General features: G+C 41.8%; 1 protein-coding gene across 1 annotated transcript; it reads right to left on the bottom strand.

The window, feature by feature from the left end:
* Positions 1–499: 499 nt before the first annotated feature.
* zc3h15 (zinc finger CCCH-type containing 15) lies at positions 500–23,520 on the bottom strand. The gene is given in 15 exon segments (XM_034184648.1): positions 500–540; positions 579–771; positions 2,368–2,505; positions 5,992–6,094; positions 6,200–6,265; positions 6,360–6,440; positions 6,522–6,704; positions 7,985–8,076; positions 11,565–11,717; positions 13,901–13,940; positions 13,943–13,975; positions 13,977–14,015; positions 16,794–16,849; positions 16,852–16,894; positions 23,309–23,520. Coding segments are annotated over 14 exon segments (1,284 nt in total). The 5' UTR covers positions 23,384–23,520; the 3' UTR covers positions 500–540; positions 579–589.
* Positions 23,521–27,662: the final 4,142 nt, after the last annotated feature.

Raw genomic sequence — 27,662 nt, 5'->3', positions numbered from 1 at the left:
AGTGGCTTTTCTGACCCAGGAACGCTCAAACTTTGGATGTAGTCATTTTTTCAGCAGGAGGCGGCTCTTCTGAACACGTACAGTAGCGGGTGGGTTATTTAATTATTTACAGCCAAGTCTGAATCATTAACTGGATTTTGAATATGGTGGTAATGATTTTAATAAACCAGAATCCATTTTCTTCTTCAAAAAAATCCTTCCACAAATTGACTTCTGGTAGAAAGCATTTTACAAATGAAGCTCTGACTTCCTGCTGTGCACATCATTTTATTCATATCCGTCAAATTGATTGACACAGTTTCAGAGAGCAATCTGAAGCGCGGTCCCGTCGTCTGTTCCCTAAGCTTTAACATTTCAGGTGTCGTGTTTGGACCAAATTAAACATACAAATAGTTTAAATGTGGGTCCTGATAGGCCGCTGGCGCTGCTGAGCTCTGATTGGCTCTGCTGAGGTCATGTGGACAAAAGGGATGTATATAGAGGGAGTAGAGACAGGAAGTGATGTCATGACAATCAGGCTTTATTGAGTCTCTGAAATTTAAAACATCTGGTCTCTTGGTTGCGTCCATCAGTCCGTTGTAGATTCCTCTCAGTCTTCCAGCGCCAGCGTGTTGAGTTCTTCATCCAGTTCCTCCAGGTCCTCTCCCGTGAACAGGTTCTCGTCCACTGGCACCTCCTCTTCTTCCTCTCCGCCGTCCTCCCCGCCTCCCTCCGCTCCCGACAGGCCGTTGGCCTCCACGTTGAATCCGTAGGCTCCGTTCAGTGGCTCCTCTGGAGGGCGAAAGACACCAGTGAGTTACCACGGTGATGCATCAGATGAGACCTCATCATGCACGTTTTAAAGTGTGCATCACTAGTAAATGTCAAATAAGCCTAAATAAAGAATTCTGAAAACATTTTATTTTTGGTGCCATATGCACAGAGAAATCAAGTCAAACATGGGGAAATTAACTTTATTTCACCTGCTGCTGATAAATGCTCAGAAACCTCAAGCTGTCAGGAATATGAACTTTAGTGACACCATCTCAGGTAACGCCCACAAAGTTAATAAAAAAAATTTTTAACAGTGAAATCAGTGGGAGTTTTTTTGTGTGTGTGTGTGTGTGTGTGTGTGTATACTATACATGGTGTAGCACCACTATTGTTGCTTATTAGGTGGACAGATTTTCTAAACATTTTGAGGAGGAAAGTGAGACTTTTTTTTTTTTAAGGAGTCCCTCTGGTACAGAGCAGCAGTGAAACCGAACACAACCTGAGAATGGCCTTCAAAAGCAGATCTAACCACGGATTTTATTCTTTCCCTTTAACGAGTAGAACCGGTGTCCCCAACCGAACGGTCCCCTCTAAAAATTGGTCCACCCTGCCTTCAATGCACATGGGTCTGAGTCTCTTCACCTAAAGCAATCAAAGGGATTCATGTGATTATTAACCATCAGATGACAAATTAAAACCTGTTAAATCATTCCAAAGTCCATTTTAAGCAGAAACGAGGTGATAATCAGTGAATCACTGCAGACGTTCTGAAATGACGCATGCGCAGTGAAGGCAGGGCGGACCGATTTTTAGGGGGGCACCATTCGGTCGGCGACACCGGCTGTGTTTGTGGTTTGTGCCGTTGCGCTAAGCTAAGATGCTACATGTGGGACACCGAAGAGTCTCCCTGACGAACCCGGTTCTGTGATCATGAGTCCAACATTCGTAAGATGAGTGATCGCTGGTAACAGGAGAACCGTGACATGGGTCAGCTTACAGGCGTGTTTGTGTTATTGGCTAAACTGAGTTAAGCCAATGGCTAAGCTAAGCTACCGGTAGACTTCTGAAGAAGGCTGCAGAGAAAAACAGGAGTGAAATCAAAGAAACCACTTTCAAGGTAAGTGATCATTATAATTCAGTCTTATTGAAATGTAATTGATGTTTTTTTTTCTGAATACAAAAATGGACATTTGTTGATGGTAAAATACAATAATTTGATTTGAAATTCAAATTAAAGCCATATTACATTTGGAGACAAAAACAGCCCAGATTGACAGTCCTGGAGTAAGTCATGACGTGGACACAGGTGGACTGACCTTCAGACAGGTCACAGTCAGCACCTGAGGTTATGTCACATTTATGGCTAAAAATAGCTCTGAATCTGCATTTTTCAGACAATGTATGGATTATTTTATTTTTAATCAGCTACATCAGGACTTGTACAAGTTAGAAGTAATAATTCATAATATGGATTTTTTTTTTTTAAAGGTAGTGCTGATTGGAGTGAGATATGCCCTTTTAGTGTAAAAGCTGATTGGCTGAGGACACCTGATTTATTAATGAGTGGGCGGGACACGGAGAGTTTGAAAACATGCATGTCTTTTAATTTCTCACCGTTCTCTGCTGCCGTTGGCTGAGTCTTGTTCCTGGAAGTAAAACGGTCCATTGTTGCGACAGTAATGCCCGTGTGGTCGACCTCTTGTGGAACAAAACGGGATATGTCTATGTCCTGGAACTCTGTCACTTTAATCTGAAACAGGAATGAAAGGTTCAGCTGATCAAATAATTCCTTCATGGTGGCAACAAAAGAACACAGTCCTAAATTAGGACCCGCAGGACTCGAGGTTTTTTGTTTGTTTTTTTTTGGGGGGGGGGGGGGGGGGGGGGGGGGGGGTGGGGGGGGGGGGGGGGGGGGGGGTGGGGGGGGGGGGCTGTGGTCTAAATTGTACTATTTCATGACTGCTTTCCTTTATATATATGAAGTGAAATTTCCACAAACAAAAATGATAAAAAGGGCCTTTTTTGTATATTGCATAAAAAAAAAAATGAATAAGAGGAACTTGTTCCCTTGAGGCGTTATATTTCTAAGGACAAAGCCCTCAGAAAGCATACGTCAGCCAAGTATGTTTGTGAAAATATGTTTCAAAGCAAATTCAAAAATAAAATTCCAATTTTTTTTTAAAAGAACACTATTCATCTTCATTCATTTTCTGCCGCTTATCTGCACGTCGGTCACTATAACAGCAGCATTATTCTGCTGATTGTTGCTGTTACAGATGTTCAATCAGCATGAATCCAGTAGATATGGATCTACTTCTATAAGCAACAGGTTGGTCACTGTCATGTCTCAAGGTTCTTGAAATGGAGCACTAGGGCTGCCACAACTAGTCGACTAGTCACGACAATGTCGACTAATGAACCCGTCGAGTTGTTTATTTTATTTAAGTCTGTTTTCTCTCAATTCATAGTTTTAGGCAGCGAGCCGTCCTGCCGTCATTTGGACGTTCAAACTTGGATAAGACAGCCAATTAAAAATGTCTTGTTCAAAGCCACCTAAAATGCGCAGTTTACTGGAGGAGCTGTGTGTGTGTGTGTGTAGTCAACTCGCTGCAGACAGTGAACGGAGGCATGAGACGTTACATTCTTTTTAACCCGAGTGAACATGTAAAAAAAAAAAAAAGTGAAACTGCCTTTACTTTTCTAAAAATACAAGCTGCTGATTTGTGTTATTTTTCAAAGTTATTATAAGCTGCAGCTATGTTTTATTCATTTCAAAGTGAGTTACCTTTTATTTCATTCTGATTTATTTATACAAAAAATAAGGGGAGCCAAGTCAGCCTGCATTGTTCTGTTCAGGTTATATCAAAGTTTTCCTGCACATCTGTGTATTGTGTTTGCTCCACAAAGTTTTAAAACACAATAAAATGTTCACACTTTTCTCTCTAGCAGTTCTGTAATTTCAGAAATGCAACAGAAACAACCACAAATCAGAAAAAGTTGGGACTATAAGTAAAATGAAGATGAAAAAATAAAAATGTTGCACTATTCCCAGTTTCTCCACTCACAGAAGTCAAAGGTTCTTCCACAGTTGTGTCTTGGTGGCTTCCCTCACTTGTCTCCTTCCAGCATGGCCATTTAGTTTTTGAGAACTGCCTACCTGACACATTTACTATAAAGTACCACACTGTTTGTATTTCTGAATGATTGATGTAAATGAAGTCTAAGAAATAGTCAATGATTTGGAAATGTTCATGTTTTCATCCCGACGTTTCTCAGAAAATGCTGCAGGCCTTAATTTAAGAATTATGTACAACCCCTGGCAAAAATTATGGAATCACCGGCCTCAGAGGATGTTCATTCAGTTGTTTAATTTTGTAGAAAAAAAGCAGATCACAGACATGACACAAAACTAAAGTCATTTCAAATGGCAACTTTCTTGCTTTAAGAAACACTATAAGAAATCAGGAAAAAAAAAATTTGTGGCAGTCAGTAACGGTTACTTTTTTTTAGACCAAGCAGAGGGAAAAAAATATGGACTCACTCAATTCTGAGGAATAAATTATGGAATCACCCTGTAAATTATCATCCCCAAAACTAACACCTGCATCAAATCAGATCTGCTCGTTAGTCTGCATCTAAAAAGGAGTGATCACACCTTGGAGAGCTGTTGCACCAAGTAGACTGACATGAATCATGGCTCCAACATGAGAGATGTCAATTGAAACAAAGGACAGGATTATCAAACTCTTAAAAGAGGGTAAATCATCACGCAATGCTGCAAAAGATGTTGGCTGTTCACAGTCAGCTGTGTCTAAACTTTGGACCAAATACAAACAACATGGGAAGGTTGTTAAAGGCAAACATACTGGTAGACCAAGGAAGCCAAAGTGTCAAGACAGAAAACTTAAAGCAACATGTCTCAAAAATCAATGCACAACAAAACAAATGCGGAACGAATGGGAGGAAACTGGAGTGAACGTCTGTGACTGAACTGTAAGAAACCGCCTAAAGGAAATGGGATTTACATACAGAAAAGCTAAACGAAAGCCATCATTAACATCTAAACAGAAAAAAAAAACAAGGTTACAATGGGCTAAGGAAAAGCAATCGTGGACTGTGGATGACTGGATGAAAGTCATATTCATGATGAATCTCGAATCTGCATTGGGCAAGGTGATGATGCTGGAACTTTTGTTTGGTGCCGTTCCAATGAGATTTATAAAGATGACTGCCTGAAGAGAACATGTAAATTTTCACAGTCATTGATGATATGGGGCTGCATGTCAGGTAAAGGCACTGGGGAGATGGCTGTCATTACATCATCAATAAATGCACAAGTCTATGTTGATATTTTGGACACTTATCCCATCAATTGAAGGGATGTTTGGGGATAATGAAATCATTTTTCAAGATGATAATGCATCTTGCCAAAGAGCAAAAACTGTGAAAACATTCCTTGCAAAAAGACACATAGGGTCATGTCATGGCCTGCAAATAGTCCAGATCTTAATCCAATTGAAAATCTTTGGTGGAAGTTGAAGAAAATGGTCCATGACAAGGCTCCAACCTGCAAAGCTGATCTGGCAACAGCAATCAGAGAAAGTTGGATGAAGTTTGATGAAGAGTACTGTTTGTCACTCATTACGTCCATGCCTCAGAGACTGCAAGCTGTTATAAAAGGCAGAGGTGGTGCAACAAAATACTAGTGTGTTGGAGCGTTCTTTTGTTTTTCATGATTCCATATTTTTTTTCCTCAGAATTGAGTGATTCCATATTTTTTTCACTCTGCTTGGTCTAAAAAAGTAACCGTTACTGACTGCCACAATTTTTTTTCCTGATTTCTTATAGTGTTTCTTAAAGCCAGAAAGTTGCCATTTGAAATGACTTTAGTTTTGTGTCATGTCTGTGATCTGCTTTTTTTCTACAAAATTAAACAACTGAATGAACATCCTCCGAGGCCGGTGATTCCATAATTTTTGCCAGGGGTTGTATGATCCAACGAGTCGACTAATCGCAAAAATAATCGTTGACTAGTCGACTACCAAAATAGTTGTTTGAGGCAGCCCTATGGAGCACTATCTCCACCTGGTGGATATTTATCATTAATCCAGGTAGAATAGAATTAGTAAATGGTACAATACAATTCTGCAAAGCGCTCTTGTAAACTGGATATTAATCAACTGTAGGGGCAATGTTCTGCTAAAGTAAAAATATCAGAACAAACTGGCTTCATCACTACCTCTTTGTCATCTTCTTCACTGGCGTATTGAGTGTCATCGGCCTCGGCATCGTCATCATCAACCAGCTCCGGACGGAACTCGAACACCTCGCGGCCACTCACCTGCAGATTGATTTAAAAAATAAATAATAAATCACGTTTTTCCTTTCAGCCCCACTGAGGACGTGAAATAGGTTTGCTCAGCAGAAAAGTGTTGAGCTGCTTTACCACGAGGGATATTCCAGCCTTGAAGTCCGCTTTCTTCTTCTCCATCTCTGCTTGAGCTTTGTCCACCTGTTAATCCATGAGTTTTTCCATTTCAAACACAATCTGCAAAACGTTATTTTAGATTTCATTCTGCAGATAAGTAAGATGACCATGTTCCAACCTTCTCCTGCCTTTTCCTCTTCTTCCACGACAGGAAAGTCTCCAGGGTAATCCGAGTCACATCAGGCCCGAGAGAAGCACGCTGGGACAGAGACAGGCGCGGTTAAGATGGCAGGTTTAGACCGTTTGTCGGTTCTAACCTCATATGAGAGACGCTCCTCACCTCATTCTCTATCAGCTCCTCTAGTGAGATCTCCTCCTCTTTCTCCTCCTTCTTGTTGTCTTTCTTCAACACAAAGCCTGGAGGCAGAGCGTGCCGATACATACAGCTATCGCCCCCTGCTGGACACACCCAAAACCAGCCGTACTTATTGTTCTCTATGGCCTCCAGGAAATACTTGCACACCTGCAGACATCATAATGGAACAGAGACGAGAACAAAAAGTTAACTTACGTGACAGTACTCCAGGACGTTTTAATTCTTTGGGGTTTTTTGTATTAATGATGTTTTTTGTATTAATGATGTAGGAACCCAGTTTAATTGTATTTTCTTACATATACAATTTAACTCCATCAGAAAGTATGGAGTTAAATTGTATATTTAACAAATCAGCTAAATTTTAATAACCCACTAATCTGATTTTTTTTCAATAACTGAGTTACTCAGCCTATCAAATACTGGAAAACTGCTTCTCAGTGCATAGAGCCTGATATCCTTGCTTTAGAAGAGTTTAAAAGCAGACTATCCTTGTATAAGATCAATATACTGTATTTTACAGACTTTTAAAAACTAATCTGTCAGGTCCTGCGACATGTGACAAAATATTACATTATCATCTATGGCCACAAGATAGCGGTGTCTGCACACATGACAAGCTGCTCCTGTATACTGAATGAGGTACTGTAATTCACACACTGGAGCAGAAGATGGCAGCAATGCACCATTAAGCTGGATGCTAACCATCAAGGAAACAGTAGTAGCAGAAACATTCTTTGTTAGAAAACAGCTAAATTTAAGAAGCCATGCTCTCAAACTGAATGACCATGCTCTGGAATAAAAAAAAAAAAAGTGTGTGTGTGTGTGTTGGGGGGGGGGGGATAACTTCTATACTATTCAGAACAAATCTGGCTTGGACTGTGAAACAAGATGAGCAACGGTCAGCTAAGCTAATTCTATTCTTGTTTAGTTTTACTCTATAAACAATGCATCAAGTTTTCAATCGTTTAACTACACTGAACATTTACCTCACCTATGATCATCTGGTCAGTGGCCACAATAACCAGTTTATTTGTGTTTTGTGCCCTGTACAATAACATTAATTAGCTTATCTTCTGCTCACTAACAGGGTGTTTACATTACAAATAAGTAATGTGCAGATTAAATTAATTTTGCCTTGTCGCATGAGGTGGTAGCACTCCGTTTAAAAATATAATGTGAGAGCAGAGGTTAGTGCAACTTAGTTTATCTTAATCTTTAAACATCAGTCCAAGTAAAAGACCAAATTACCACACTTGAAAACTTGCATCTTTTCAAAATTTGGTTCTACAAAGCCAGTCTGAAAAATTTACATCAGCCAACCGTCAATTTAAACAAGAGCAGTTCTACTACAAAAATCATTTACCATCATTTCAGAAAAAAAAAAAAAAAAAAGTTATCTGTCCTATAATTCCTCTGAACAAACTCACAATCTGCGTTTTGGCTTTCTTCTTCTCAGCCTCTCCGTGCTTTTTGTTGACCACCTCCTCCAGCTTCTTCTCATCCCAGTTCTCCATGGTGTCTAAACAAAGAACATGCAGCTCAGCGTTAAACACAAACAATTTACAGCGCATTCACTAAAAACACAAAATATATTTACATCTGATCACTTGCAAAACTGAGCAATATGTCTGATTTCATGTCACCTGTGCAGCTTTTTACGTATTAAAAATAATTAATTAAAAGGAACTGTATAAAACTGAGCATCTTTCCATCAGTGAACTTTTGATGATACGCACGTTTTGTGTGTTGATTATTCTTCAAACGTGGAAAATAACTGACCACAACAGCTGTATAGTCTGTAACTGCAAATAAGATAATCCTAACCAGTGATACACATTTTATATGATGTTTCACAGTCAGAATATACAATTAATCATCAGCCCTAATCCATTGTCATTGTATATACAACAAAATGTGTCCTCTGAGTTTAACGCATCAAAGTTACACTTTGACACATTCCAACAACTAGGAACAGTGGGCAGCCACAGCCCGGTGCTCGAGGACCAATTCTAAATGTTGACACTAGGGATGCACAAGCCAATATTTTGGCTCGGTATCACTGATGCAATTAGTCTTGTAGGTGGTGGTGGCGGCGGGGGAGGTGATGGTCTAGTGGCTAAGGTGTTGGGCTTGAGTCCAGAAAATCATGGGTTCAAATCCCCACCTGACTGGAAAATCACTAAGGGCCCTTGGGCAAGGCCTTTAATCTCCTATTGCTCCCGGTGTGTAGTGAGTGCCTTGTATGGCAGTACCCTGACATTGGGGTGAATGTGAGGCATAATTGTAAAGCGCTTTGAGCGTCTGATTCAGATGGAAAAGCGCTATATAAATGCAGTCCATTTACCATTTATTGCACAGCTTAGTCACGTTTGGGCTATGTGCGTACTTTTTGCTGTTGGGGGAGTAGAATATTTGTTCCACAGTTTGAGTTGATGTGTTGTCAGATGACTAGTTAGCAAAGTGCATACAGACGTGAGTTTACTAACATTAGTTTATTGCAGGGGGAAAGGTATCTGATTGCTATCAGTATCGGCAGATATCGAAGATTCCAATATTGGTATCATATAGGACATGATAAAGTGGTATTGTGCCATTTCCAGCAGAGATGCCGTCTTTGTCAAGAGCAGAGAAAAAGCAAACCCTAATATGTATGTTTCTGATGGTGGCGAGAAGCCAGAGGAAACCCACAAAGACATGTGGAGAACACGTAACCTCACACAGACCACAACCAGGTTGGAAGTGAACCAGAGATCCTTCTCGCTGTGATGCAATGCTACTAACCACTAAAACATATTGTGCATATTATCCATCCATCCATCCTCTTCCGCTTTATCCGGAGTCAGGTCGCGGGGGCAGCAGCTCAAGCAAAGCTGCCCAGGCCTCCCGATCCACACACACCTCCCCCAGCTCCTCCGGGGGAACCCCAAGGTGTTCCCAAGCCAGCCGAGAGACGTAGTCCCTCCAGCGTGTCCTGGGTCTTCCTCGGGGCCTCCTCCTGATGGGACGTGCCGGAACACCTCTCCAGCGAGGCGTCCAGGGGGCATCCGGAAAAGATGCCCGAGCCACCTCAACTGGCTCCTTTCGACGTGGAGGAGCAGCGGCTCGACTCCGAGCTCCTCCTGAGTGACCGAGCTCCTCACCCTCTCTCTAAGGGAGCGCCCAGCTACCCTGCGGAGGAAACTCATCTCGGCCGCTTGTACTCACGATCTCGTTCTTTCGGTCATGAGCCAAATCTCATGACCATAGGTGAGGATCGGAACGTAGATCGATCGGTAAACTGAGAGCTTTGCCCCCCTACTCAGCTCTCTTCACCATGACGGTCTGATACAGCGACCGCATCACTGCAGATGCTGCACTGATCTGTCTATCGATCTCACGCTCCATCCGTCCCTCACTCGTGAACAAGACCCCGAGATACTTAAACTCCTCCACTTGAGGCAAGGACACTCCACCGACCTGAAGAGGGCAAAGCACCTTTTTCCGGTCGAGAACCATGGCCTCGGATTTGGAGGTGCTGATTTTCATCCCGGACGCTTCACACTCGGCTGCAAACCGCCCCAGTGCACACTGAAGGTCCTGATTTAACGAAGCCAACAGAACCACATCGGCTGCAAACAGCAGAGACGAGATCCTGTGGTTCCCAAACCAGACCCCCTCTACACCCCGGCTGCGCCTAGAAATTCTGTCCATAAAGATAATGAACATAACCGGTGACAAAGGGCAGCCCTAGGGAAGGCCAACATGCACTGGAAACAGGTTTGGCTTACTACCGGCAATGCGAACCAAGCTCCTGCTGCGGTCGTACAGGGACCGGATAGCCCTTAGCAAAGGACCCCGGACCCCATACTCCCGGAGCACCCCCCACAGGATGCCCAGAGGGACACGGTCGAACGCCTTCTCCAGATCCACAAAGCACATGTGGACTGGTTGGGTGAACTCCCATGAACCCTCGAGCACCCGAGGAGCGGGGTGTAGAGCTGGTCCAGTGTGCCGCAACCAGGACGAAAACCACACTGCTCCTCCTGAATCCAAGGTTCGACTATCGGTCGAATTCTCTTCTCCAGTACTCTGGAATAGACCTTACTGGGGAGGCTGAGGAGTGTGATCCCCTGTAGTTGGAACACACCCTCTGGTCTCCCTTCTTAAACAGAGGAACCACCACCCCGGTCTGCCAATCCAGAGGCACTGTCCCCGACCGCCACGCGATGCCGCAGAGGCGTGTCAGCCAAGACAGTCCCACAACATGCAGAGACCCAAGGTACCCAGGACAGATTTCATCCGTCTTCGGCCTGGGTGATGGATGAGTCTGCCTCTGAGTCCCCAGTCTCTGCTTCCTCTTCGGAAGACGCGACGATGGTACTGAGGAGATCCTCGAAGTATTCCTTCCACCGCCTGACAACATCACCAGTCAGGGTCATGGGGATGTGCATATTATTATAATATATAACCTTGTGTTAAGAATTTGTGCAGGTTTAAAGAACATTGTATCTACTTTTACAGTTAAAAACTGATAAAACTTTAAGATCAGATATTTTTCATATGGTACAATTGTTTGAAGCTTTATCTTTAACCCCTTAACGCCCGAATTTATATAGCTGTATATAAAAAAAATGTTTTGTGTGTGTTTTTGCCTTTAAGTAGATGGTAAATAATGTTGAGATTATTAATTTACTTTTGCACAAAAACTAGATAGTAATATTGGGTATTCTGGTAATGACTTTATGTTATAATAATAATGATGGTATGTTGCAAATTTGCGACAACAGGCACACAGGTCAATTTGGTAAGTTGCATATTTGAGTCAGAGATTGTAGCTATATGCGACGATGGGCGTTAAGGGGTTAAAAATGATTTATAATATCAAGTGGCATTAGTGGCTGAGGGGCAGCAACAAATATCAGTACCATCAGGTTCCATCACAGCCAATTAAGATCCCCCCCAATGAAAAACAGTGCAAAAAAGATGCTGTTGCACAATCTGACTGAATGCTAAACGAGCCAAACAAACCTTTTTCCAGATCTCCGTCACGCTCGTCCACATAGACGCTTCTTTTCTCACATTTCCGCTCCATGGACAAATCATGGCTGAACTTACACTTATCGCCTTTAGTGCACTGGCCCTGCTTATAGAATGCACACAACACCGACTTTGGGTCCACACCTACAAAGAGACAGCCAATGATTAGATTCTAGTATGGAAAAAAGAGACACAAACAGAAAGTCAGTATGTTTAAGGGAGTTTTCCCTCCAAAATAATAGTGTTATGAAACAGTGGCAGTTTAAAATCAACTGAAACCAGATTAAATTCCATTGTGACCATTAATTCAGGGTCATAAAAAAAAATGTACAAAACAGCCACTTCACACAGGCTACAAATAAGAGGATTAAAAACATAAATAAATCATGTTATGCTTTGTCTTTAAAACTAAAAACTATTTTCTAAACATATGGATGTATAGTGATAGAAAATTAAAATCTTAAGTTTTTACTACTACGCTGCTGCATGTTAGCACAGTCTCGACAGACACTGGATAATCTTAGTAGAGAGCACGTGTTTCTGATCAGGAGTGGAGCTCTGCATTCTTCAGCCAGACCCTTTAAGAAGTTTTTTTGTTGTTGTTGTTGTTTTGGCCTGTTAGCAGAGCATCTTATTTCTGTGTGCTGCTTTTCTTGATGTTTGACATAAACCTCAAACTCCTTGATTTTCTCCAGTATTTTGTTGCAGTTCAAGCCAGAGGTGCACTAGAAACACCATGTTATTACAAGGCAGAAGTGCACATCAGTGCCTAAAAAAACCGGGGTGGCGGCCAAGTGGTTAGTGCGCTTGGTTTCAGTGTGGAAGACTCCTGGTTCAACAAAAACAAAAAAACCAAACCTTGGGGCTGCCTTTACTCTCTGTACTTTCTCTACACGTGTGGTTCTGATGGCACCGACCTGTTCACACCATGTGCGCGTCGTATACTGAATTTATGAGATCATGAGATGAAATAAACATTCAAATATCCTTAAAACATCCTTAAAAAATGAGAATATATAAATGAACTGAGCAAAAATTACACACACACGGGTTTTAAAAAACCCTGCTGTGGAGAAGCTGTGCAGAGGCACAGATCACAAAAAGCTGAACTTTAACAGCTGTTTATTTTCCAAAGGTATGTATTTGTTCAATCTTGAGCTTAATGTAGTGTTCAAGCACAAACGTGACAGATGAGAAAAAAAGGATGACTTCATCACACTAAAATAACTGGAGTCAGAATAAAACACAAGCTGCTGATTTCTGTTTTTCAAAGTTATTAAGCTGCAGCTATATGTTTTAATTATTTCACAACAGTGAGTTGCCTTTATTGTATTCTGTATTACTTATACAAAATAACATGGGAGTGTAAATCAGCTGCATTGTTCTGTTAAGTTTATATCAGTTTCCTGAACATGTCCAGGTGTTTTTCCTTCTTTATAAGAGTTGGTGTTTGCTCCGCAAAGTTTTAAAACCCATAAAATGTTCACACTGTTCTTTATAGCAGTTCTGTAATTTCAGAAATTCAACAGGAAACAACCACAAATCATAACAAGTTGGGACTGTATGTAAAATGAAGATAAAAATAAAAATGTTGCACTATTCCCAGTTTCTCCACTCACAAAGCAAACATTCTTCCACAGTTGTGTAATCATACTATGATAGTAGAAAATAAAGAAGGGAAAAAAAAACAATTAATCGTCTCCAGAAATTCCTAATCGTGACAGCCCCTAAACCCCAAATTCCACTTTGTCCCCCCACAATGTTGTATACAGTGCACACAGACTATCCATCCACCAACCCCATGCACATGTGATTCATGTGGCATACATCAGCTCTAGCAGATTTTTTTTTAATCTTCCAAAGGATTCACACTTTATACGTGTCCTGAATGCAGAGTTACTGGCTGTAAGTGGAGGATTTGTCACAGTTCCCGTCTCTCCCTCCCAACCAGTGGAAAACACTGCTTAGGACTTTTCCTCATTATGAACTGGCGTGACTGCATTCACAAATCTCGAACCAAATGTAAATTCTGAGCCAGTTTACCAATCCAATCAGTATTCTACCCACCATGAAATGCTGTGGGTGCCATTTACTTTTTTGTTGACCAATTAATTATTTCAGCTCTAATTTGGGGAACAGAAAAACTCGTCAGAATCTCGAATTTTCAGTTATACATCATTATAAACTGACTTCTTGGTTTAGACCATGATCATCAACAACAAGCCATTTCTCCATCTTGGTCTCTGAGAAATTGTACTGGCCAGAATACAACAACAGATTTATCAGCATTAGCAGCAGTTAGTATTCTGTCATTTTAAACTGGTTACCTTTGCTGACTTTCTGGGCAGCAACTACGGGTTTTAAACAGGCTCATTGAGTTCGTCCAACTCTTTCTTCTTGTCCAGTCTTCTTGCTGCTCTTCTCGGCCTCGGCCTGAGCAATCTTCACACAAACAAAAGCTTTATTTACCACACTATGAATTAAAATGACTCATAAGAATTTAAATCCATGCCCCTTAAGCGTTCCAAAACATCCACAGTGGAAGAAGAGTCCGATTACAGGTGAACCTTGTTAAATCGCACAGTTGGGGTCCACAAAATAATGAGGTTGACCAATAAACATACAGTGTCTTTATATATTGGTCTAAATTTCAGGGTCCACAAATTGACTGCAAGTAACAGCCAAAACGCAAGTAACGGGGTTCACCTGTAAATTTCTAAATAATTTAAACTAAAAGTTTATAAAAATCAGTTTATCTGAGCAACTGTTCATCCTTTTGTACAGTTTCTCTCTTCCACAATAAAATTTATGGCTGATGTTTTCAGCCTTATCTTTACTCTGGGATTCCCCAAAGTGTTATAGCGTAAACTGGCCTGTTACGCTTTAATTTTGAGGCCGTCACAACTGTAACACTCAGGCTTTAACAAGCAACAAATGTCAGCATGACTACGTCCAATGCACTAGGGAGTTCCCACATGATAATTCCCCCCATAACCAACCACAAACCAAAAAAGTCAGTGTGGCACAATCACAAAATCAGCAGTGGAGTCAGAAGCCTCTGCCAGCCAGACTGACGTTCACCATATGTGGGCCCAGTATCGTATTGATATTGTATCACAGCAACACACGGGGGTAATTCACCAAATTCACATCAGACATTGAAACCCCATTCACACCAAAGGCTGAGGTTGAATGGCACCAGAATAACACATCCACCCACAGTCGGGAAGTATGGAGGTGCGGTCTGAAGTTGGACAGACGGCGGTCTCTGAGCAGTCTACATAGCTGGTCCCATTCGCTTGGCTGTCCTGAGTGTGTTGCACATGTTCAAAACACTCTTGGTGCTGTCGAGATGGGACGCATGTCTGACGGCGGTCCATGTGCAGTTTGTGCGCTATGTGATCGCAATCGCCATATTCTGACTGTGTCATAACAGCACCTGAAATGATCTGATTGCGGTCGATTGAGCTCTGAGATGGATCGGTCACAGCAAAAGTCTGCCAGCATGTTCCACCACAGATGTCCACCTCCACTGGACCCCAGCCAGGGAGGGCAAAGGAAAGTTGATATGTAATAACACGTATCATGTGCAGTGGATGTGAACAGCGCACAATCAAACCGAAAGCTCCGCGTAGCCACTGCAGGTCAACGCATGCCGCCCCAGATCTGAACAGGCCGTTATATCTATAATAGACCTTACAGTATACACACACCACACACACACACACACACACACAACACACACACACACACACACACACACACACACACACACACACAGCTGAGCGATCATTTCATTACCTGTTCTACACACGTACGGTCTCCTGCTGTGAGGTCAGTGAGCGCTGGGAAAGAGAAGACAAGCAAAGATTTGATTGCATGGGAGTGAGTGAATGATCAGCACCAATGCCGGTTTTGACACACATGGTGCGAGTCCAGTCCATACGTTAGTTGTACTCTGATGCCCAGTACCAGCAGGGCCTGTGCAAAGGGAGGACATGGCACGGCTCCCACTCTGGTACTGTGTTTGCCATCCAGATGTTTGCACATCGGGTAGTCTTCAGCGCTTTTTATGGCCGTCTGACAGCAGTCTGTGTCATCTAACTGTTGTCCAAATATGCTTTGGGTGCGATCACGCAGGTGTGGACGAGGCAGTCTGGCCGGGATCCGCCCACAGTCTACATGCTTCTTTTCCTCCCAACTGTGTCCAGATTATGGCCATTTTTGCCGTGTCATTCTGGTTCCTGTGCACTCTTACTATGTGTGACGGGCCTTACTAAAGAACCGCCAAGCATGTCCGGTGTCGCAGAAACGGTCCCCCTAAAATCAGTCCCTCCTGATGATGTAGTTCACGGATTACACCTCGTTCTACTTCAAACCGCACACCAGTCATCATCTATCTCAGCGACAGATATCTGAAGCTTCTGTACAATAATCATTTCCACATAGAGTGCCACGGCTAAACGAGCTGCTGGCTGACACGTTCACTGCACATCAGACATTTTCAAAGCGTCACGGAATTTTGCCTCATTTCTGCTTAAAACAGCCTCATTTCTGCTTAAAACTGACCTTAGAATGATTTAAGAGGTTTTACCTTTATCATCTAATGGTTAATAATCCATTAATCCATCTGATTGCTTTGGGTGAAGAGACTCTGTCTCAGACGTGCTGCTGTGGTCTGAAATGACGTGCAGATGCAAAACGCGGACCGATCTTTCGGAGTGGAACCATTTTGGTCTGCGACACCGGGGTCGAGTCTGGGATTGTGCAGGCATCACAATCATGACACCACAGAATCCCCTTGGCTCCTAGATGGCAGCCACCCAGGCAGACAACCAGTCCATTCCCACCTCTCTAAAGTAACCATCTATCTGACAGCCATGTGAAACCTGGGTGCCCACTTAGCCTTCTCTAACTGCTGTGTCTTCAACACGGAGGTGCCTGTGTGGTGAATGACGTCCAGAAAAACACACCACAGTGTCAAGTGTTGTAAATGTGGAGACAACAAACTTGATAAGACAAAGGAGTAAAAATTGGGTTGGCTGCAGGTCTACGTAATCTCCTGGTGGATGTGAATATCTTGATGTGAAATACGCCACTATCACATGGATGCACGCTTGGTCTTCACACTCTGTGGACTCTTGATAGCCAATATTCAAGTTCGTCCAAAAAAAAGACGCGACGTATGATGAGAAGTAGAAGCAGATAAAGAACACCAACCTGTCTGGCACTTTGTTGTCCGTATTTGACTTGCTGCGTTACATTTTTGATGTATTCTGTTGTTTGGCCCCTTTCTTGTTCTTCAACCCAAATGTCTTGTCCTGGGGAGAAAAAGCACAACAAAAACAAAAGAAACAAACACTATTATCCATTTCATGAGTAACTTAACAGTTTATGCAAATAACATTTTAAATTTTTTGTGACATCCAATCAATTTCACAAAATTCATGCTTTGTCATACCAGAATGTTACCAAGTACACTCTTAAATCTCAAGTATATACAAATATTGAATTTAAAAAGTACAGGCACTTATAATATAACAAATCACCACTTTTACAGCCAGGTATCTTTTGACAACTGAGGCAACATAAATAAGTTTCCACATTATGTAATATCAGTTGGCGTTCAATTAAATCTGTCAGTAAGAAATGGACAGAGCATGATGTCACAGGTATTATTTAAGTGTTTAAGTAATAAAAAAATACATTTTCATTATTAACCTTTTACTTTACGTTTACTCTGTAAATGTCTGAAAACGTAATAAGTAACAAAACAAATACATATTTTCATTTTTTTTTTTTAATATCAAACATCCAAACTCTCAAGGTATTCAAGTAATACTCGCAACATTGCTGTAAATTGTAAAAGTATGTTTACAGTTACATTATAAATAATAAATAAGAAAGTAGGACCAACAGATTCACAAGATAATCAAGGAAATGATCAAATGAGACAAAGTTACGCTGTTGCCATATTTGATATCCACATTAACCCTTAACGCCCGAATTTATATAGCGTATATAAAAAAAAGGTTTTGTGTAGTTTTTGCCTTTAAGTAGATGGTAAATAATGTTGAGATTCTTAATTTCACTTTTGCACAAAAACTAGAGAGTAATATTGGGTATTCTGGTAATGACTTTATGTTATAATAATAATGATGGTATTTGCAAATTTGCGACAACGGCATACAGGTCAATTTGGTAAGTTGCATATTTGAGTCAGAGATTGTAGCATATATGCGACGATGGGCGTTAAGGGGTTAAGTAGTTTATATGGGAACTGACTAAACCTTTCAGTCATGTGGTACATGTGTTTATTCACACACATGCACTCAATTTACATGGCATACTTTAAAAACTCGCAAGCATAAGAGCAATAAATTAAAATTAGGTATTACATAACTAAAACATGAAACTTTTTTATAAAAGAAAATCTTTAAAAATTGTATAAAACCATTCATCATATTCGTCAACATAAATTTGAGTTCATCAGATGTAAAACCATGAACAGTATTTACATGTGAATCAGGGGGGAGTTCCTCTATCTGGCCAACAACTAGATTAGTCTGTGCATACTTCTTGTAAAAACACCTTTTAAAATCAGAATAATGAAACCTTAATAGTTCATCTATATTACAGTCAACTGATTTTTGCAATAACAGACAGATTTAAATTTAACATATGATTACTGTCTATTAAAGCTTTTCTTGCCACGGCACTCTCCTCGACATTGTCCGATTTTAACATCAAAGTAACCATTTAAAAAAAAATTGACAATATATTTGCTAAATCAAACAAGACCTGGTAACAAAATACACTGTGACATATATGGAAGATCTAAAGTTCTTCTGACATCTATGTCACAATGTTTGAAACTATAGTAGGAAGCCCCTTCGGCTCCTGCCTTGTTGTCCACTCTGGATCGCCACAGCAGATCTGATATGGATATGCATGTTGAATTAGCACACGTTTTACGTCGGATCCCCTTCCTGACGCAACTCCACATTCCTTGGAGTAACCAGCAGGGGTGGGGTTTGAACTGAGGACCATCCGCACTGAAACCAAGCGCCCTAACCACTTGACCTCCAAATTACGTCTTTTCTAATCTCATCTCTAATTCCTCATGTGAGTATTTTTGGTGTGTAACTTTTTTTGGGAGGGGGTCAACACCTACATTTGTTGTGCGAGAGCCTCACTGAAAAGTAGCCCATGGCTAATGTGAGCTACCCTGGCCTGACTGTATTATTCCCCACCAAACTGACTGCAAGGCTAGGTCTAGGCAATTGGTGGGGAATAATAGTCTTTAAGGGACCCATCATGCACTGCAAGTTCAGAGTAGTCCCAGTTCACCTCGATGGTTGTAAATAACAAAAATGGCAGCACTGCTCATCAGGCACGAGGAAAAGAAATGCAAACCAACATGACAGATGGTCACCGGAGGCATTCAAACGCAAGTTAATGTACATATAGATTTTTTTCTTCAAACCCCAAGACAAATCACACCCAGGTTGAGTGCCATCGATATTTCCGATCATTAATTTCTTCGCGCAACAACATGTTGGCGTGGAACTGGAACCACTCCATGTGCGCAAAGAATCATGGAACCCTGAAGTTGTCCATACACGTGATCCGCAACACTGCATAAAGATAGATATCTATCAAACAGACAGACAAATACTGGTGATTATCATTGTCCAGTTTGTCAAAGAAAACACAAAAAAAAAGGCCCAAATCCTGAACTTTAGCATATTGAAACGAGTCTAATTTATTAACTTTGTATTATATATTATAACATTAAGTGGTAGAGAAGCTTGAATCTTCGACTGGACTGGTTTGCTTGACCTGAGGACGTTTCGCTTCAAATCACAGAAGCTTCCTCAGCTAAAATTCTTGCTCTGGTAGTCCGACTTCTGTCTTGACTCTTGTAGAGAAGACTAAACCAGAAGCCAACAAAAGCTGGAGTTTTTTTAACCTAACCAGACCCCACCTACCGAGAGGCTGACTGCTATAGGCTAGTGACTAAACAATAGCTCTAATTAGCACCTATTGTGCTCTAGTTAGCACTCTCCTAATGACAGGACGGAAGCCTCCCCTGATGGCTCCCTTGACGACTCCCTCCTGATGACGTGAATGACTCATTACCATGAACAAAAGACTGAAACTGCTTTGACCTGAGTACCACATTGTAAACAGGGGGACAAAGCGTGTCTGAGACCCGCTCCGAGACACATCTTCCAGCAGTTCTGTCTTGTTGGCTTCTGGTTTATTCTTCTCTACAAGAGTCAAGACAGAAGTCAGACTACCAGAGCAAGAGTTTTAGCTGAGGAAGCTTCTGTGATTTGAAGCGAAACGTCCTCACGTCAAGCAACCCAGTCCAGTCGAAGATTCAAGCTTCTCTACTATGGAAACCACCTGGACAACTGAGAGCCTACACAGAAACATTGCGACCAACTGTGGGCATGAGGCCCTGGCACTAGTACGTAAGCTGGAAAGGACTGCTAAAAAGATAGCTAACTTTAGAAACCACTTAAGATTTAACCTAAGATGCAAACAAAACAATGTTATTCCCAAATGCATGAAGCAAAAGGCACTAGAAGCAGGCCACACAGCAGAAAAGATCCAGCACAGTTACCTTAGGAGGATTTTGGGTCTTAGAATTAGAAGGCTTCATTTTAAAATATTAGACCTCCAAAATAATCTTGATAGTCTTTACAAAAGGTTAGAAACCTTAGTGGGGGAAGAGGCCCATAATAAGATCACAAAGTTCATAGTTAAAATTCAAATGGCTGAGCATTTAAAAAGTAAGGAGAGGCAAATCAGGAAGTTTCACAACCTTTTAGTGCAGAAAAGGTGTACTTTCAGTGGGAGTAGTTTTAAAGATACACCCAGACAAATTAGTGACAACAGGGAAAATTGGGTAAAGAATCTCTCCGACAGGGTTCTTAGACAGAAAAGGATGTGCTCACCAAAGGACTAAATTTCTCAGTGACCACTAAACATATACCGACAGTAGATACATCACTGCAGTAGAGTCAGCCATTAAACACAACAGTTTGTCAGAGTCAGAAGCTGGGGACCTCCAACTAAGAGTCACAGCAGCGCTTAACAGTGCTAAGCCTCCTCTGTCCAACATCACAGGAGAAGAACAAAAAGCTTTGGCAGCACTGCAGAAGGACCAAAGCATCCATATCTTGCCAGCAGATAAAGGCAGATGCACGGTGGTCCTGAACACATCGGACTACGAGGCCAAGATCAACAACTTGCTCAATGACTCCAGTACATACGAACGTCTGAAGAGAGACCCCACAAGTGGCTATAACAAGAAAACCATTAGCTGCCTCCAAAACCTGGAGAAAGAGGGACTCATCGACAGGCAGACATACTACAGACTGTACCCGGGGGATGCCACTCCATGCATCTATGGACTGCCCAAAATCCACAACAGGACGTGCCACTCATGCCTATTGTATGTAGCACAGATTCCATCACATACAATTTGGCCAAGCACCTCAAGTGGATTTGGCTCCTCTAGTGGGTAACTCAGACCACCATGTGGAGAACACACAAGATTTTGTGAACAAAATCAAGGACCTGCAGCTGGAGGCAGATGAAACTATGGTGTCATTTGTTCACCTGCATCCCACCGCTGAGGCCATCTCAGCTGTGAGGCAGAGACTGCTGGAAGATGTGTCTCTACCTGAAAGGACCAAACTCACACCAGACCACATCTGCCAACTCTTGGAGATCTGTCTTAACACCACGTATTTCCTGTTTAGGGGGAATTACTACAGGCAGATCCATGGTTGTGCGATGGGGTCTCCGGTATCCCCCATTGTGGCCAATCTGTACATGGAGCGAGTGGAGAAGACAGTCTTGATGTCGTTCACGGGCATCTCTCCCAGTCACTGGTTCAGGTATGTCGATGACACATGGGTTAAAATCAAGCAACAGGAGGTCGAGGACTTTACAGAACACATCAATTCGGTGGACTCCAATATCAAGTTCACACGTGAGGATGCCAGAAAACAACCATTTAGCCTTCTTGGACTGTGATGTTACGATTGGACAGAACAGGCAGCTCCAGACAGGGGTTTACAGAAAACCCACTCACACTGACCAATATCTGCTCTTTGGCTCAAACCACCCCCTTGAACACAAGCTCGGGGTGATCAGGACTCTTCAACACAGAGCCCTACAGGTGCCCACAACTGCAGAGGGAAGGGCTAAAGAGCAACAACTTATACGGAAAGCCCTCACAGTATGTGGGTACCCACGTTGGTCCCTGGACAAAGTGCAGAAGTCCCAGAAAACAAAGAGACCAGATAGACAGGAGACAGAGATAAGAAGAAGAGGAGTGTCTCTCCCTTATTTAGCAAGAGTAGGGGAAAAAAACTACAGAGGATCTTCAGACAGCACAAAATCCAGTTTACTTTAAACCAGTCAACACCTTGAGACAGAAATAAGTTCACCCTAAGGACAGGATCCCTAGTTACAAACAGAGCAATGTAGTGTATCATATCAGATGTCAGGAAAACTGTAATGAACACTACATAGGTGAGACGAAGCATCTTTTACACAAGAGGCTATACCAGCACCGCAGAGAGGTCGCCAGTGGACCTCAGTCTGCAGTTCATCTCCACCTGAAAGACACTAACCACACGTTTGAGGACAAGGAAGTTAAAATCTTAGCCAGAGAGAAGAATGGTTTGAGAGAGGTGTCAAGGAAGCATTCTTTGTAAAACAGTTGAAACCCAGCCTTAATCGCGGAGCGGGTCTCAGACACGCTTTGTCCCCTGTTTACAATGTGGTATTCAGGTCAAAGCAGTTTCAGTCTTTTGTTCATGGTAATGAGTCATTCACGTCATCAGGAGGGAGTCGTCAAGGGAGCCATCAGGGAGGCTTCCATCCTGTCATTAGGAGAGTGCTAACTAGAGCACAATAGGTGCTAATTAGAGCTATTGTTTAGTCACTAGCCTATAGCAGTCAGCCTCTCGGTAGGTGGGGTCTGGTTAGGTTAAAAAAAAAACTCCAGCTTTTGTTGGCTTCTGGTTTATTCTTCTCTACAAGAGTCAAGACAGAAGTCAGACTACCAGAGCAAGAATTTTAGCTGAGGAAGCTTCTGTGATTTGAATCGAAACGTCCTCACGTCAAGCAACCCAGTCCAGTCGAAGATTCAAGCTTCCCTACTATGGAAACCACCTGGACAACTGAGAGCCTACACAGAAACATTAAGTGGTGTTTATTTGCTGTTATTAATCTACCCAATAATCACTACAGACTATTAAACAAACATTTTTAAGGCAGTAAAACAGTTTCTGACACAATAATGTCAACGTGACCAACGCTGGATCCCAAGTTATAAATAGTGCTAAAAATAGGAACTTTTTCGCCCTGTTCAGATCGGCACTGAAACGGACTCAAAGTGGGTCCACAGTCACAAACAGGCCTCCTGATATAATTAGTCAGAGTTAACGTGTACATTTAGAGTTTCACCTTAATTTAAGGATGACGTTTAACTGGACATTCTCACACTCAGGCCTCAGATCAGTCAGCTAGCTTCACAGTCATCCAGAATGAACCAAATGTGTCTCCGTGCCCCGATTAAAGGACACCCATTTGTTCAGAAGAGCAGCACATTTATCTAAATAACTGATGATTCAAGTAATTCTGACAGGGTGCTGGAACCACTGCGCCAGCTAAGCTAACGCTAACCACCGACATGCTAAGACGTTTACCTCAATGATCTTCTCCTTCTTCTTCTCCTGAGTTTTTTTATTCCCCGTCGCCGGGGCGGGTTTCTTCGGAGGCATAGCGGCTCAGGTTCAGCTGTGTAAAAATACGTTTAGTATTTGTCTGAATGTGCTCCTTCGGCTGGCGGGTCAGCTCCACATTGACGCAGCGGCTGCTAGCCTGAAGCTAACGTGTTTCGTCTTCTGCCGGTCTGGTAGTGACGGCAAATCAAAGCAGTATTCCGAAACCTTTGAGATGCACGTGTTTCGAAACTCGTGTTCCGAAGTCTGTTTCGATCATCCAGCACCTCCTCTTTGCTCCAGCCCCGCCCCCTGATTCCCGTGGAGCCCCTGGGCGGCCATCTTACCACTCCCACACGTGACTAATGGAACCAAACAGACGATTACAAAATATACATTGATTTAATTTATTTTGAAATCAAAGCAATGTAGATAAAATGCCTATAACGCAAATGTCACATTCCTATCAGCACATGCAAATTACAAGAATAACACAAAAAATCTCAAGACATAGGTCCCATAATTCTATATTGGGTGTGGTTCAATAAATACATAAAGTTAACGATTTAGTCGATAAAATAAGACAGTAATAAAAGAACAATGGTAGACTTTGATTAAGAACATAAGAGAAACAGACCCATAACCCCCCCCCCCCCACACACACACACTTTTTTTTTTTTTTTTTTTTTTAAGGTATAAAGTATAAATTTCGTAACCCTCCATACAATCCAGAATTTCCAATTAGAATCATTCAATAAACACCCCGAGGTCAGGGAATTAGTCAAATCCAAGAGATTGCATATAAAACAGAGAAAAGTATGTACAAAACTGTGGCTATTTCAGTGGCAGTGGATATTGCACATAAACAAATGTTACACTTTAGTGTGGCATGTGACATGACCATTTGGTTCCAGTGGCATTCAAAGCTCTAACAGCAGTTGGGTAGAAACTATTTTTCAGTCTATTAGTACTTGCTTTAATGGCCTTGTACAGTCTGCCTGATGACAATAGCTCAAACAGAGAGTGGCCAGGGTGGGATGAATCCTTTTAGGATGGTGATGGCTCTCCTGAGACAGTAAGAGCCATGAATGTCCCCTAGTGTGGGTAGAGGGCACCAATGATCTCATCATCATCATCATCATCATCACCATCATCATCACCATCATCACAGCCCAACATAAGGACAATAAAATTAATGACATCATGATGTGTCCAATGGCATCATCATCATCATCATCATCATCATCATCATCATCATCATCATCATCATCATCATCATCATCATCATCATCATCATCACCATCACCATCATCACAGCCCAACATAAGGACAATAAAATTAATGACATCATGATGTGTCCAATGGCATCATCATCATCATCATCATCATCATCATCATCATCATCATCATCACCATCACCATCATCACAGCCCAACATAAGGACAATAAAATTAATGACATCATGATGTGTCCAATGGCGGCATCATCATCATCACAACCCAACATTAGGACAATAAAATTAATGACATCATGATGTGTCCAATGGCGGCATCATCATCATCACAACCAAACATAAGGACAATAAAATGAATGACATAATGATGTGTCCAATGGCGGCCTTATCATCATCATCATCATCATCATCATCATCATCATCATCACAACCAACATTAGGACAAAAAAATTAATGACATCATGATGTGTCCAATGGCAGCATCATTGTCATCAGCATCAGCATCATCATCACAACCCAACATTAGGACAATAAAATGAATGACATAATGATGTGTCCAATGGCGGCATCATCATCATCACAACCAACATTAGGACAATAAAATTAATGCCATTATGATGTGTCCAATGGCGGCCTCATCATCATCATCATCATCATCATCATCATCATCACAACCCAACATTAGGACAATAAAATTAATGACATCATGATGTGTCCAATGGCGGCATCATTGTCATCATCATCAGCATCATCATCACAACCCAACATTAGGACAATAAAATTTATGACATCATGATGTGTCCCATGGCGGCCTCATCATCATCATCATCATCACAACCCAACATTAGGACAATAAAATTAATGACATCATGATGTGTCCAATGGCGGCATCATTGTCATCATCATCATCATCACAACCCAACATTAGGACAATAAAATTAATGACATCATGATGTGTCCAATGGCAGCATCATTGTCATCATCATCAGCATCATCATCACAACCCAACATTAGGACAATAAAATTAATGACATCATGATGTGTCCAATGGCGGCCTCATCATCATCATCATCATCACAACCCAACATTAGGACAATAAAATTAATGACATCATGATGTGTCCAATGGCAGCATCATTGTCATCATCATCAGCATCATCATCACAACCCAACATTAGGACAATAAAATTTATGACATCATGATGTGTCCAATGGCGGCACCATCATCATCACAACCCAACATTAGGACAATAAAATTAATGACATCATGATGTGTCCAATGACGGCATCATCATCATCATCATCATCATTATCGTCATCACAACCCAACATTAGGACAATAAAATTAATGACATCATGATCTGTCCAATGACGGCATCATCATCATCACAACCAAACATAAGGACAATAAAATTAATGACATAATGATGTGTCCAATGGCGGCATCATCATCATCACAACCAACATTAGGACAATAAAATTAATGCCATCATGATGTGTCCAATGGCGGCCTCATCATCATCATCATCATCATTACAACCAACATTAGGACAATAAAATTAATGACATCATGATGTGTCCAATGGCGGCATCATCATCATCACCACAACCCAGCATTAGGACAATAAAATTAATGCCATCATGATGTGTCCAATGGCAGCATCATCATCATCACCACAACCCAGCATTAGGACAATAAAATTAATGCCATCATGATGTGTCCAATGGCAGCATCATCATCATCACCACAACCCAGCATTAGGACAATAAAATTAATGACATCATGATGTGTCCAATGGCAGCATCATCATCATCACCACAACCCAGCATTAGGACAATAAAATTAATGACATCATGATGTGTCCAATGGCAGCATCATCATCATCACCACAACCCAACATTAGGACAATAAAATTAATGACATCATGATGTGTCCAATGGCGGCATCATCATCATCATCATCACAACCCAGCATTAGGACAATAAAATTAATGACATCATGATGTGTCCAATGGCAGCATCATCATCATCACCACAACCCAGCATTAGGACAATAAAATTAATGCCATCATGATGTGTCCAATGGCAGCATCATTGTCATCATCATCATCATCATCATCATGAATGACATTTTTATCACAGTCCTACAGGAGTCCTACAGCAGTCCTACAGCACTAATGGGTTCATCATAGCAGGTGTGCATAGTGACAGGAGTCCTAATGAAATCTTCATCTGCAGACATCTTCATCACCTTTGTAATAACATGGTAATCACAGGACAACATTCGGACTATAACGGTGGTTCTTGGCCGGCCTGATCTGTGCCTGGATGACAGCGTGGTTTTGTTAATTATAGCTTGTGTATGTGTTCTCTGAGTGTGTTGTTGTCCCTGTTTGTACCAAATAACAGAGTTACTACGTGACATCCTTGTCTGTGTGTTTGCAGTTCTGCCGAGAGCAGATCCGTGGGTCAGGGGAAGGTCATACCAATTTGTGAGATATTTTTGCCCCCTGCTTTTTTTCCCTATAGCACCTCTCTGGGAAGTACTGTGACATTATGGGATTACGTTTCACTGTTACACTGATGACACTCAGCTGGACCTGCTGATAATTGCAGGTAACGTCATGCACATTAAGATTTTATAGGACTGGCTGGCTTTAGTGAAAAGCTCAATGTCTCGTAACTTCTTGCTTCTAATTCTGGAAAAGAATGAAATGATGGTCCTTGGTCCTGTGAGACATAGATATCAGTTTGACAGTTAACGCTAAACCTAGACTTGTGAACCTTGGGGTGATCTTCGATCCCACACTGTCCTTTGACCTCCACGAGAAATCAATAAGATTGCTTTGTTCCATCTTCACAGCATGGCGGGGAGTCGTCCCATCCTGTCTATGGCTTACACAGACTCTAATCCATGCCTTTGTCTCTTCTGGAGTGAACTACTGCAACATCCTATTCTCAGGCTTACCGCAGTCCAGCATTAGAGGTCTCCAACTAGTTCAAAATGCTGCTACAACTTTGACTAGAAGTAGAAAGTTTGACCGCATTACCCTGATTTCAGTTTCCAATCATTGGCTTCCTGTCCCTGCGCTGTCAGATTTTATGG

The sequence above is a fragment of the Thalassophryne amazonica genome, chromosome 13, assembly GCF_902500255.1.
Source record: "Thalassophryne amazonica chromosome 13, fThaAma1.1, whole genome shotgun sequence".
NCBI lineage: Eukaryota > Metazoa > Chordata > Actinopteri > Batrachoidiformes > Batrachoididae > Thalassophryne > Thalassophryne amazonica.
This window is presented reverse-complemented; position numbering and strand designations above follow the sequence as displayed.